This window comes from Pseudorca crassidens, chromosome 18, assembly GCF_039906515.1.
Source record: "Pseudorca crassidens isolate mPseCra1 chromosome 18, mPseCra1.hap1, whole genome shotgun sequence".
Classification (NCBI taxonomy): Eukaryota; Metazoa; Chordata; class Mammalia; order Artiodactyla; family Delphinidae; genus Pseudorca; species Pseudorca crassidens.
This window is the reverse complement of record NC_090313.1, coordinates 17202570-17217556: the sequence shown is the minus strand read 5'-3', so window position 1 is coordinate 17217556 and position 14987 is coordinate 17202570. Positions and strand designations below refer to the sequence as shown.

Here is a 14987-nt window from a genome sequence, read left to right as displayed (position 1 = left end):
TGGTCATGCAGTGGGCAACGGACAGGGGCAGCTCTACTTACCTATCAGCTGTGGCCGCTCCTTTAGACCAGTCTTTTTCTCTCCATATCTTAAAATCTCTTAGGCTCCATTCATCTTATGCCCAGAAGGAGTTGTTGTGTAAAAACAGCTGGGATGTGAAAGTGCTGTATAAACAGGAGTCTTATGTCATAGGAGATATACCATATTTTCCCAACAAGACTTACATTTAAAAATTTTTTTTAACATCTCTATTGGAGTATAATTGCTTTACAGTAGTTAGTTTCTGCTTTATAACAAAGTGAATCAGCTATACATATACATATATCCCCATATCCCCTCCCTCTTGCATCTCCCTCCCACCCTCCCTAACCCACCCCTCTAGGTGGTCACAAAGCACCGAGCTGGTCTCCCTGTGCTATGCAGCTGCTTCCCACTAGCTATCTGTTTTACATTTGGTAGTGTATATATGTCCATGCCACTCTCTCACTTCGTCCCAGCTTACCCTTCCCCATCCCCGTGTCCTCAGGTCCATTCTCTACATCTGCGTCTTTTTTCCTGTCCTGCCCCTAGGTACTTCAAAACCATTTTTTTTTTTTTAGATTCCATATATATGTGTTAGCATATGGTATTTGTTTTTCTTTTTCTGACTTACTTCACTCTGTATGACAGTCTCTAGTTCCACCCACCTCACTGCAAATAACTCAATTTCGTTTCTTTTTATGGCTGAGTAATATTCCACTGTATATAGACTAACAATTTTAAAATAACTTAATAATTTTTTGTGTGTATTGAACCAAGGATCAAAGCATCCTAATCCTTTCTGCAAAATTTATCTTCACCGTCTTTCCATTTACTATCTTCCTATTCTGGTCTCAGTCACCTGAAATCTTGACCTTTGTGGCAGAGTTCTATGTGTTTCTTCTACTTACCTTTCTCTGGCTTCTATGGGCTTGCTTCTTTTGGTTTGATGTTCTTCATGTTCTAACTTTTTTCCCTATTATACAATATAAACATTACTGCCAGGGTTCAAGTCCTTCAGCTAACCTTCTTTTTTCCTATCTAAATCAAACACCAACTTCTCCTTAATATGAGTTCTCATCTTTCTAGTCAGGCCTCTTCGATAAACGTCCATGACCTTCAAGTCTCATTCCAATACCTCATCTAGGCTCTGCTGTTGCCCTTAGCTGGAAAGTTTGACTTTATTTCTTATACCACTTCACTACTCAGTGAGTGGACTACACAGGGTTTGAGAGCACCAGTAAAGCAAGTTACTTAATTCTTTGGTCTGATTGGAATCTACAAACTTACCTTAAATTGTTTCACCCTCCTGATGGGATTAAACTAATCTACGTCTGATTAAGTTATAATTTTTTCCATACTAGCCTTGGTACAAGTGTAGGAGCTACGTACAATAACCTAGTGTTGTACAGTTGCATTGAATGCTCATTAAATACTTCATGATTGATTTTCAAATAATTTAAAACATATATACTGTATTTTTACCTATTCTTCCTCCACTTCGTGTCCTTTCTATTGTATTATTTGCTATATACTGCTAGAGTAAGGATAAATTACAATGAGTCCCAGTGCGAGATGAGAGGATAAATTATGTGTATTTACCCCCTTCCTCTGGAGTGTGAAACGCCCACCACCTGGCTCTGACAGAAACAGAAGGTTGAAGGTCATGTCAAATATCATAGAAATAATGACTTGGCTATAGCAATTCCTAATCCTACCCAACTTATCCTTTGTCCACAAAGTCACTAGAGTATATTTTGTTCTCATCTCGATTTCAGACTTTGAGGGAAATAAGTGCGGTCACTTAAGTTCTGCCAGTTAGTACAATATCACGAAGGCAAACATTGTGCTAAAATTTTAAGAGAAAAAAATATGTGAATGTTGTTTTCAGAAAGATATATTTAGCTATGGAGTTTTCAAGAAGAAAAAATCAAATTGTGAATAAGAGAACCTCATTTTTAAGCATTTCCTTAGTTTCAATCCGGTTGGATCTTAAACTCAGGAGTCTTTTTGGTGGAGTAAAAGAGAAGGAATTAATTAAAGAGAGGATGAAGAGGTACCTAATGTGTTGTAATGATGATGAAGATGATTACGACCATGATGGTGATAACAAACAGAATGACAAATTTCATGAGTCATCTGGTCATTAATAGCTGTCATCTGAAAAACATAGCTTTATAGGTAAGCTCCAAAAAGCTGGACATTACCCAACAGTTATTTCTGAATAATGTGCTGACCTAAATACATACAGCCACACAAGTAGGCATCACCTTTTAAACATTCATTTATTTATTAATTTTTTTGGTCTTGGATTTAACTACCCCAGTAGTTGCATGAGCTTTGGGTTTCAACACATACTTCTGCCTAGCAGAGTTCATTAACATAAGAAGATTGATAAGAATTTTCATATTTATCCCATTTCACAGAACTTGAGTATAAGACAGGAAGAAATAAGTGAATTGATTCTCCACTTGAGAGTTCTGTTAACTTGGAAGAAAACAGTAAGTCTAGTATGTGAGTATTTGAAGAGAGGGAAGGAAGACCTCACTTCCCTCCCCAATATCTTCCTTCATGTACCCCAAAGACCCCTGCTCTCTCATTTTCTCACTGCTTCTTTGTTCTGCTTCTTCTCCTCAGCTTTCCTGTTCCTCCACACACTAGACACCTAAGATCATGATTTTTGATCCAAGAGTAATACTTGAAGTTTAAAAGGGGGACATTTTTGAGTCCAGAACCCAAAATCTGAAAATAAGAAAAACTACTGATCTCTCATGTGCGCCTGAACTGCCTTTACAGAAGAAAAACAAAGTCAAAGAGAAATGAGACCAGCAATTAGAGTAGTGACTGTGCCCTGCTATTTGCGTTTCCCCTATAATTGTTCATTTCTACGCTGCCTTTGGGTTTCAGTAGGTCGTGAATTGTTTCTCATATTCAGAGCAACAACTGGAATTGTGTTGTCCTTTAGGTCCACAAAAATATAGCTTACTAACGTAAGTTAATGACTGCAAAATGCTTTTTGTGTCTAGATGACTTTGTTATGGCATTTAAAGGTAGCATTTCGGATCAGCATGAAGGATGTTCAGGGAATGAGAAAATAGGAACCTTTCCCTTTTTTTCCCCCTCCCTTCTTCTACCGAGTAGAAAGAAATCCAGTCCAGGTTTTGCCTTCGACTCTGCCTCTGAATTTCGGCTGTGCGATGTGTAGCACGTTTCTCTCCCGCCCCTCCTTTTTCCTTCCCTCTTGCCTCCAGTGTCTGTCTCCAGGATTTCTCTCTTCCTATTTCAGGAGGACTCTCACAGGCTCCCTCAGCCTGTGTGAAGCTGAGGTTTCCCCTAGATCCCGTATATCCCCAACACATACCTCCACGCACACGCGGCCCCAAGAACCCCGCGCTCACACCGACACACACTCGCGCGCGCACACCCCCGCGGTCGCCTGTCCATCTCCCTCCCGGGAGAGCCGGCGCGCGTCTCCACCTTCGCCGCACACTCCCGCGAGCCGAGCTCGCCGCGCGCTAGATAATTCTGCGGCTCGGAACTCGGATCGCAGCTCTCAACCCCCATGGTGGTTTTCTAAACATTTCTTTTCCTCCTCTTTCTCGTTTTTATTGCACCGTTTTCGGTCTGGGGGGCCAGAGGAGCAAGGCGGGTGCTTTCCCAGCCAGCCCTGGTTGGCTTGCCATCCTCCATCAGGCATATAAAAGTTTGCTGAGCATAGTCCAGAGGGCTGCGCTGCTCGTCCCCTCGGCTGGCGGAAGGGGGTGACGCTGGGCAGCGGCGAGGAGCGCGCCGCCGGCTCTGGCGGGCTTTCGGCTTGAGGGGCAAGGTGAAGAGCGCACGGGTCCCGGGGTTCACCGAGCTGGATTTGCATGTTGCACCATGCCTTCTTGGATCGGGGCTGTGATTCTTCCCCTCTCCGGGCTGCTGCTGTCCCTCCCGGCCGGCGCGGATGTGAAGGCTCGGAGCTGCGGCGAGGTCCGCCAGGCGTACGGTGCCAAGGGATTCAGCCTGGCGGACATCCCCTACCAGGAGATCGCAGGTAAGCGCGAGCGCGCGGCCCGGGCCGGCTGTAGCCCTCGGCGGCCGCACGTCTCCCGCGCCTCCGGAAGCCCTCCGCCTTCCCCCTGTTGCTGAGTTGTTGGTGTTCACTTTTCTGTCGGGGCTCTGCCGGCCGCCGCGCTTCTGTGCGGGGCGGCGGATGCTCCCGCGGCTTTGCCCGCGGGGGAAGGTGTGCGTCTCGGCTGCCTCATTGTGTGCACACGCGGGAGCGCCCTCCTTCCCTCCCTCCCTTCCTCCCGCGCCCTCGCGCCCCCTTCGTCGTTGGCCCCGGCCGCGCGGGCCGGGGAGCCCGGCACCCTCCGGGGCGGCCGCGGCGCGAGGGCAGATCGCCGAGCGGGGCGCCCACTCCGCGCCGCTCGCTCAGGCAAACTTGGAAGAACTGCGGCCGCAGTGTTGCCCAGCGCCACAGTCTGAGTGGCGCCTTCTCCGCTCCCGCCCTCGCGCCAGCGGGGGCGGTGGAGAGACGCGGAGGGCTCCCTTCGCCCCTCGGTCCCCTCTCCTGACCTTCGGGGAGGCAGGGCGCCCGGCGCCCGGGCCGCGGGCGGGAGAGGCTTGTGTGTGTGTGGGGGGGAACCCCACCGGGGGACTCGGCCTCCGACGTCGGCGGTTCCGGGCTGGTCTGGGGAGTTCGTGGGCTGCCCGTTTGAGATTTGGGGCGGGCTTTCCCGTTACGGTTTCTCAGTGCTTCCCTGATTGCGGTTGGTCACTCGCGGTTCGGGGACACCCCGGCCAGCCGGCGCCGCGCCCCGTCCTGAGCGCGGCCTCGGCCGCCCGTTCTGGGAAGCCGAGTCAACTTGAGCGGGTGGCTCGCTGGTGGATTCGTCCCGGGCTCCCGGGACCCCGCGTCCCCCGCGTGCCCGGCCACCAGCATTCCTCCACCGACAGCCCCTCCGACAACTTGCGCGGCAGCCTGGGTGCGTGTTTTCCGGCTCTTAGCTCCAACCGAACCCGAGCTTGTCGGGGGCTCGGTGAATGAAACGTGTTGGGGAGAGGTAATCCTGTGGCTGCGAGAGAGGCCAGGAGATGCTCCGGGGACGCGGGCTGCGCAGACCCGGCAGCTGGAGTCCTCAGGGTCCTCGGAGGGTCGAGTCGAAACGCTGGATTTCTACCAGCCCAGCCTCTCCGCGTTTTGCCAAAGAACTGGTCGCTGGAGGGAAAGCATTTTTGCACAGATCTTAAAACATCACGGTTTCGATACGTGGTGGGATTGCTGTTTTATTGCGGTTGATCCACAAACTCTACAAGTGGGTTTTTTTACTCACACCGGAATGAGCACATTTCTAGAAATACAGGCATTGAAAAAAAACAGCGTACACACCACGCCAACAGCGCGGAGCATTATATACAGGGAGCCTTTTTTAATTCTGAGCCAGACTTAGGCAGCCTCTGGTGAGTCGGAGGCGGAACCTGTGGTGAATTATAAGACCACTTTTCTCTCCCTGTCACTTCTTCTCCCTTTTCCAGAGCTCCTTAATTTGTTAATCAGTGAATAGAGAGAGACTGCCCCCGCAGCTCCTTAAGTTTCTTAACTCTCCTTCCCTTTTGTCTACTGTTATTTCATTCTTTTTAATTAATTGATAAGGATCAGCTTTGCTTTTTCCCCTCCCCCCCCAATCTCAGGGAATTCAACTTTTTAAAGGTGTAGAGTATGGACCACTTCTTGTAGGAACTTTTTCTCCTCTCATCTGGGCTTTTTCAAACTCTCTTTTAAACACACATATTTCCCAACATGATTTCAGATAAGATATCTCAAAGAAGAAAAGAGTTAAGTATTTTTAAATTGCTTCAGTATTCTTTAGTGGATAATGGGACCTTCAGCAGACTACAGTTCATCCTTACCAGAGGCAAATCTCCTTCATATCAGAGGGAAGGTTTTCGGTGTGTATGATTTCTGTAGGCCCCATTGACTTTCCTGAAACGTTGCCAGTGGTTGAGATAAATTCTTCAGTAGAGTTTTAACTACAGAGGGTTTTTTCCCTCTTTTTTCTCCACCCCTTGACAATTACAGTGCTTGCTAATCAGCTGTGAATTTCTAAAACGTGTGCACTTTTGTTAAAATCACTTTCTAGGACTAAGGGCACTGTTGAGTTTGCCTAAACCCTCCTGTCCTTTGTGCCAGTGGAAATACTCAAGCTATAGGTCACTGGGAGGTCAGAGGCACATCTGATAGGAAAAGAAATGAATTGAAAGATAACTGTATATTAAGGACCAACATTTTTTCAAGGTAAATTTTACTCAGTGCTACCTATTGCTGTTGGAATGATCACTTAGGTGTCCTGTTATTAAATGAACACACTCTTCCTCTCTTCCCTCCTTCCTGATACCATTTACTTTTAATTATCTAGTATATCGTGGTTATCCTTCCCTTCAACTCCTTTCCATCCTTTGCCTTGTTTGGACTTTTACTGGTTTGCTTGAGAAGTGGCATGTGCTGTTAGTCTGCCAGGGAACATGAATTTAAAGGAACTGCTGTTCAGATTTCAGGTTCTTGAGAGCTGTTTCTAGTTGAAAGATATTTACAGGTAGCTTGCCTGGTAAAATAACTGAGAAGTAATAAGGACATTATGTTTCATCACGACATTATTAAAGTTTTACTCAGAACTCACAGTTGTGAAATAGTGTGCCCTTTTCCATTCTAGGATAAAAGGGAGTTCTTCAAACTCAACAGATGAGGGACTGTGATGGGTAATATATAAAGTTCGACTCTCAGAGAGTGCTTGGGAAAGAGGAGGCCTTCAGGGGGCAGCTTGTACCATTAATCTTCCCTCAGCCCTGATTTTAAACCATCCCAGGCAGATCAGATAGACTATCTGTTCTGGTTTCAAAGACCTCCAAAGGAATAGACCCTTGAGCCCCTCTCAGCAATCCATTCTAATACTTAGTAATTTTTGTGGTATCAAAATGTTTCCAGATATCTAGCCAAAAGCCTTCGAAGTGTGCTTGCTTATTTTCTCTTGTTCTATCTTCTGGGAAGATATTGAGCCATGTAGCATCAAGTTCTTTGTTAGCACTGTTACTCTGATCAAAGGTCAGTGTGAAACATGCCAGTTTTTCTTCCAGCATCAGAAATATTATCTCATTTTCCAATCCAACTCATCCTGATGGCGCTAAACTTCTAAAGGAACTCAAAACTGAAAAGAGCATCTGCTTAAAAGTCTGGGCAGTTCAGGGAATGTTGTTTTATGCTTACGGTGCCTCTATTTTATGCTTTGAGCCTTCTTGGAGTCATTCATTATAATATGCATGTGTTGCTTACTGGTGGTAATTTATTGGCTTACAGGTTAATGTTTTTCATTTATCTACTGCAACTTTACTTAACAATCTTTTATGTAGAAATCACTATGTGCCCGGCACCTATCTGAAAAACATTACTTACTTTAAAAACATTAAACATTGCCTTACTGACTTTTTCTAATAACTTAGATGCTATCATTATCCCCATTTTAAAGATGAAAAGACCGAGCAACACAGAGACAGATAATTAATTTGCCCAAGGATGACTCAGATAGCAAGTGATGAGGCTAGAGTTCAAACGCGGGCACTCTGACCCCAGGCACTGGAGTCCATCCACTTCACCTTGCCCACTGCCATTCTGTATTTGTCGAATGAATGCATGTAAAATCAATTCTTTCCTCATCTAATACATCTATAGCCTGGTATTATCAATCACCATATGCATTCGCTCACAGTTCTAGCTGAGTATTTTTCTATTTACTTGCAACATCTACAATTTTTCAAAATCACTTTGAATTTGGATTTTATGTTCTCTGGAATTGGCTACGCTACCACCAGTAAACTGTCTGTGTACTCGTGCATTTTCCCGATCATTGTACAGATCTGGTTATATGAAAGATAGAAAGTAAAAACATGTGTCGGTTTTTTTTCAATATACTGGACCTACTTTCTGAATATTGGGTTAGTCCAAAAAAACCTACTCCAGGAAATTATCATGGGGGTAGAGGGAAGTTTATCCCCACAGATTAGGAAAAACATATAACAAACTCTGTTCTCAATAATTTACTTTGCCACCTTTTTCCTATGTCAGGTATTTTGAGAGTCGGGCTATAGCTGGATATTAAGAAAGCAGTAAATTCTCTCCCATCTCTCTCTTTTTTTTTTTTTTTTTTTTTTGCTGTACGCAGGCCTCTCACTGTTGTGGCCTCTCCCGTTGCGGAGCATAGGCTCCGGACGCGCAGGCTCAGCGGCCATGGCTCACGGGCCCAGCCGCTCCGCGGCATGTGGGATCTTCCCGGACCGGGGCACGAACCCGTGTCCCCTGCATCGGCAGGCGGACTCTCAACCACTGCGCCACCAGGGAAGCCCTCTCCCATCTCTTTAATATCAATCTATCTCAAAAATCTAAAAATCTGTCTCAAAGTCTAAAATTAAAAAAAATATTCTCTTATATTCCACTGATATACTAGTGGAATACTAGTATTCTAGTAGTATTAGATATATACTAATACTAGTATCTAGTAGTCTACTAGACTAGTATACTAGTCTTTCTTTATTGTTTTCAAATTTCAAAGTATGTAATGCTTCATTTTGTCTGGCCTTCGTCCAGCAGTCCTTTCCTTTTTTTGGTGGGCTTCCCGGGGAAAAGCTCTCCCTCCCTCTGCTCCCCAGCAAACCAACTTATTTGATACGTTTGCTGTTAACCCAACTGTTTTTTCAATTTTACATGTAGATATCACATTAACATAAATGAAGAAACAGAGTTTGGTAAGTCTTACTCTTTTGGAGACATATTAAATCTCCTAGTTTGGGATAAATAATTTAATTTCCATTTAGCTGCCTGATTCACAGAGTTCTGATTTCTTTGCCCTCTGTTTAGTTAGACGATGTCTTTAAAATCCTTTCGAAGAACACTATGAGGTGGAAATGAGTTAGCGGAACTTCAAATGTTTTTTTTATGATTTGTCAAGTCACTAGATTACTAAAAGATTCACATTAATTCCAGGTATCAAAGCAATCTAAAATCTGGACTATTAGGAGTACCTAATAGTACCCCTAATAAAGAGCTTGTTAGACTCTTGATTTGGGAATTAATTTTAGAATGATCCTTGCAAACAGAGTTATCTTAGCTGATTTAATTAGAAGATGATATGTCATCGTTGAGAATAAGAGTTCATTTGAGTTGACTGATACACTTTTTTACATAAAACTTATATCTTTTAACCGTGCTGCATTGTAATAGCTTGTGAGCAGAAATGTAGGCCAGTATGAAAAGTGATTTATAATATACAGCGTTATGTTCTTTAAAATACTGTAGTATAAACATTGCATTATAATTTATGTGAGAGGGTGACTCGTGTTCTTTTACAATTATGGGTATTATGAACACTTAACAAAATATAAAATTGAGCCCTTTTAAACCAAAGTGACCTACCATTCAGTCACTAGTTTTTTATAGAAATAGGAGTTTAGGATAAAAACTGTAGTAAAGGAATTATTGATAAAATAATTCATTAGCTTAGTCTTAATTCATATTCAAACCCACAAAAGTAACATCATAGGACTTTTTTTTCCTCCTTAGTTCACATCTCTCAAAAGACTTCTAGCAAGGCCAGCAAGGTGACTCAGAGTTGTCTTGCCAGTATAAACAGAATAATTAATATTTCAAACTTGGTGCTTAAATCCTTTTGCAGATCAAATTCTGCTCTCTTAAATTCTTTAGCTGGCACACAACGAGACTTTAAGTAGTTTCATAGATTTCTCCAGTATTACTCAGTTTTTAGTGATTTACATGAGAGTGTTTGAAAGTGTAGTTGACTCCCTGGATGGCATATTTGTAAATAAAGGGTTTCATAGTGCTAACTCTTGGGTAAAGGTTTAAAAATTCTAATAATCCTGGATGGAAATATTTAAGAGTTTTTAATAACCCTGGATGAAAAATATTTTTAAACAAATGCACCAGTTAGTAACAAAGAAAAATAGAAATTTGATTCCACATTTACACATTATTCAGGTTATTATTTTTATAACCTATTCTCCATTTCTTTTAGTCATTTATGTTTCATTTTTCCAATAACTAGTTCTTATTTACCTACTATGTGTAAGTCACCACGCCAGGGACTGGCTGTAGGGCCCCAGGGAATTTTAATCCCAGCAGGGAAGCAGAAATTAAGGGCACCTTTAACAGTGAACGGCTGAGATGAGTGCACAGCACTAGGGTACCTGGCACTGGGAAAGCATTCAGTAGGATCATGTGGGGACTTCCCTGGTGGTCCAGTGGTTAAGACTCCGTGCTTGCCCTGCAGGGGGCGTGGGTTCAGGTCTCTGGTGGGGGAACTAAGATCCCCCATGCCTGGAGGTGCGGCCACAGTAAAGAAATAAATAAAAAGAAAAAAATTTTAAAAATGGAAAAATTATAGGATCCTGTGTTCTGATCACAGGGTTATGGAAATGCCTCCTTGAAGAAGAGCGATGGGCTCCGAAGCGTGAGTATAGAGTCAGCAAGAAGGGGTGGGGGGAGCAGAGGGCACACTCATTGCCTTTATGGAAAGAAGGCCCTGAAAGCATGAGAGTTCCAGTTTACATGATCACTGCGAGCCATTCTTTTACATATGAAGGAGTCCCAACATAGAGCAGTTCTAGGAGTGAGAAAGTAGAAAGTTAACAGTATCACCTGGTCCCAGGTTCTCCCCATCTTTTGGCTCTTCCATCCTCATTCCATTCATCATCCAGGTCAGGACCATGATGGAAACAAGATGGCTACTGGAGTACCAAGAGGCAAAGGGGCAATGCCCAGAGGCATAGAAAGGGACCATTTCTTCCCATGGGCATCTCTCTGTTGATGAGGCATACTAGCCTCAGCAGTCCCTCAGCAGATTTACCCACCCTTCTCATTCCAGAATTGCCTCCTATGCCCATGCTTGGAAGAGAAAGGAAAAGGACTATGGCTGTTAATCTGAACTAGTCACAGTTATACCCTAAGACAGGCTGGTAGTCACCTTTCTCACGTATATGGCCACTGAAATGCTTGGTTAATCTTCATAATCTTAATAAGGAACTTAGGGGTATCAGAGGAATTGAGAGGAATGACTCAGACTTTCTGAATTAAGTATTTGGCATTCTTGCTTTAAACCAGTGTTCCTCGACTCTGGCCAGTGGTGAACTGATAAATGTTAAACAATTGGCTCTCTGGAGGGTAGTGTGTGGAGAGACCTGATTTGTAGCATTTGCCAATTTTTGTGGTTTAAATGTTCCCACTGTGACCGGTCTTGAGCTACTAACAGCTCACCACCTGGCTTACAAAATTCCAGAAGATTTAACAACTGGCTCTTTCGAGTTGGAAAGAGCCAGGGCTATCCTGGAATCATGTGAAATATTAAGAAAAATACCTGCACTTGGGCTTCATCTTCAGCTAGTCTGATTTAATTGGTCTGGGAAGGGTACTTTCCCTCCCTCCCTCCCTCCCTCCCTCCCTCCCTTCTTCTCTTTCTTTCTTTTGAAAATTTCCCAAGTGATCCTGATGTGTGTCTAGGGAAGAGAGCCAGTGGTCTGGAGCAGTGCTTCATAAACTTTATCATGCATCAGAATCACTGGAGGCCTTGTTAAACGCAAACGCTTTGGTCATCCCCACAAGTTCTGACTTAGTAGTTCTGGGATGGGACCTGTAATCTGCATTGTTAACAAGTTCCCAGGTGACGTTGATGCTGTTGGTCTGGGCACCATCCTTTGAGTTTCTGGGGGCCACATTCTGGGTGCATTCAATGTGGTTTTAAGTACATGTTTTTGTCAGGGGAGACAGTCATATCTGAGCAATGATTTTGTGTTATTTTTCGCCTTGACCTTGGGTAGGAATCTCCACCCAGAAAGAGTTGCTGCTTCCAAACTGCGCACCCCGACCCTGTTTCCTCAGCGCTCTTCCAAATGTCTACATCGACCACTAGGGGGACCAAGGGAAAGAGAGTGACTGGCTCCCTTCTATCGGTCATCACCTGTGCCGGGAGCAGAAGGGGCCTAACCCAGCTGCCCTGGGCACTTCTGCGCCAGTAAAATAACACCACAGCATTGCTTGAAAGGGGAACTGGGAAAAGTCATTTTAAGTTTCTTTCACGGTAGGATCCCTATTATTCTTTGCTAATATGGTAGGCTCCCTATGGGTATGTAGGACTCATTTTGGGGGTCTTTTTTAGAACATTTCCGGTCAAGAGTAATACCAACCCTCCCCCCACCCCTCCCCGGCACCATCCCGCCTTGAGCTATTTTTCCTGTGCAGATCTAGCCGTTTGTCCCTGACTTCCAGGTACGAGGAGACTACATTTGGAGCTGGTCACCCTTCATTTTATACACATTTAATTAAAGATGTAGCATGATGCATTCTGGACATGCACACCAGTGTCCTGTAGGCTTTATCAGCTAGTGGTTTGCTCCTTACCTTTCTTGGATTTCTTGAGAAATCGACTTCCTCTTTTTGTGCCCCCAGAACAGCTGAGATTAGCAGGGGCAAGTGCTCCTCTGCTGCATTTCAGGGAACTAGGGGTGTTTCCTCTCAAGGCTGCGATGAAGTTGAGGCAACTCTTTTCTTTGCAAAGAAAGCACTCTGAGGTCTGCCAAAAAATGATGACTAACTTTCAGTTATTATTTTCTTAATGGGTCAGAATAGCTCAAAGTCAATAGCACTTTTGCAATGAACTTGAAAGAGCCACCATGCTTTTGGCTATTAGAGGTATTTTCAAGTGCCAGGCCTTAATTTTTTTTCCTGAGGAAGTAAGAAATGTTGTCCTTTAGCTGTTTGCTTATCCTATTTTATTCCAAATCCCAATGATTGGGAGTTTTTAAAACTTAAAAAATTTAAGATCGCTGATTTTTAAACTTTTTTTTTTGTAGCAAAAAGTTTAACAAATGATTTTGAAGAGTTTAAGTGCTCTTTGACATAATGGGAGCTCTATTTGGAAAATAAGAATTTGTAATTCTGAAGTATTAATTATCTGGAAATGCAAGATTCCTGAACATTCCTACTTGATCTGTTCCAGCCTCTCCTCCAGCTATATGTTTGCACTGAATTTAGGGAACATAATTGACTGTTACTTTTACATTATCAAGTGCTAATGTGCGAAAGGCTTTTACTGTGCTTTTACTACTCATTTGATTATGTGGTTATCTTATTCAGTATTCTTTCACAGACTTGGGGGTATTCAGACACCAGGAGGTCAAGTACTATGTTAAAAGCTTAGGCTAGGAGCTTCCCTGGTGGCGCAGTGGTTGAGAGTCCGCCTGCCGATGCAGGGGACACGGGTTTGTGCCCCGGTCCGGGAGAATCCCACATGCCACGGAGCGGCTGGGCCCCTGAGCCATGGCTGCTGAGCCTAGGCGTCCGGAGCCTGTGCTCCGCAACGGGAGAGGCCATAGCAGTGAGAGGCCCGCGCACCGCAAAAAAAAGAAAAAAAAAAGCTTAGGCCAATCTTTTTACATGACTGCCATAAAGAATATATTCATTTCACCTATATTACCATATGGCTCTCATAAAAGGTCAATTTCAATTGACTGTTATAGGTTGTGAACGGCAAATCTTATGTCATCAACAAAATCATTACATATAATCTCTTCAATTACCACCTTCCCTTCTTTAAAAAAAAGGAACTTGGGGATTTCTTAAAATCAGAGATCTTCATGATGTGTTTTGTATACTAGACATATAAAAATTGTATAAACCCATGTTTTTCTATTTTAATTAAAAAAATACATGTAGGGTGATCACACTTAAATTCCAGTTAAAACAGTACATTAGGTGCAACAGATATTCACAGCAGAAAACCATGAAATTGTACTTTTTCATTTTGTTATATTAATTTAACAAATAAACTTTGAGTCAGTTTCTCAGCCTGGGTTATTGCTGTAAAGATAGCTAATTTAATATTGTAAGAAGTTATATGCATAAACATAAACTAATTGCTATGATTAAAGAATGGCGATTTATTTTTGTCCAGAACATGCTTATTATTAAATTATACAAAGGTTTGAAGTTTAATAAAGTGTTGACTATATATAAAAATATAGGTTATACTTATCTTAATTCTATGTAGTAACAAAGGTGCATTTTGTCACTGGAATAACAATTTCCTATAACTGAGAAACCTGTAACGCATTTTAAAGTGAGTTTTAACCTTTCTAACCATTAGTTTATAAAGTACAACTCTTGACAAAGCCATTGTGATTCCTCTGCAATATTTATTTTCAAAAATATGATGTGGTACTTGAAAAAAAAAGTTTAAAACTGCTCTCTGTTTTGAAAGGCTTTGAAACAGTATTCTTTGGGAGAAAAAGAGCCTCTCTCCCAATTAGTATCATCAGGAAAAACAGAAAGATGGAATACAAATAAGCGAGAGCAGGCTTTTCCCAGGGTGACACTTCCTGAAGCTATCTTCGTGCTGGGCGACAATTCTCATTTTAACCTAATGAAGCGTTAGAGAGAACCAGTGTCCTAAGAGAGAAGCCTGGAGGTTTCTGGAAGTCTCAGGCTGCCCATCTCCTCCCAGGCACTGACGGGGAGCCGCTGCCTGGGACTTCTGAAGGTGCCAGGGATGCCCAGGAGGAGGCTCTGCCGTGCAGCGCCAGCCTGTAGGTGTACCACCTTCGGCCACATTTCAGCCTGGTTCCTGTGGAATTGATTTTCACGGCTCATGACAGAAGCTGTTTTCAGCCCTTGAAGAGGAAGTGGCTGGGCTGATCCTCTCACACAAACAGCGAATTGCTCCCTGGCTTTCAGAGCCTTCGAGGTCTGCTACCTTAAGGTTCTAATGGCCTTTTAACAGTGTTTCCAGCTGAGCAGCAGATGTAAAGGATAGTGAACATTGAAAGCACTGTTCTTTTTTTTTTTCCCCTCCCGGAAAGAATCATTTTTTAACAGACATTGTACAAACACTGTATCCCAGGACCTATTCAGCGGCATGTTAGATTTGAAA

The 14987-nt window shown here is 43.4% G+C and overlaps 1 protein-coding gene across 1 annotated transcript in view; it reads left to right on the top strand.

The window, feature by feature from the left end:
• The first annotated feature begins 3213 nt into the window (after positions 1-3213).
• GPC6 (glypican 6) overlaps positions 3214-14987 on the top strand; it is a 1075997-nt gene continuing 1064223 nt past the window's right edge. Inside the window, exon 1 of the mRNA XM_067712922.1 lies at positions 3214-4057. Within this exon, the coding sequence (XP_067569023.1) occupies positions 3898-4057 (160 nt within the window). The 5' untranslated portion in view covers positions 3214-3897. The remainder of the gene's footprint in view (positions 4058-14987) is intronic.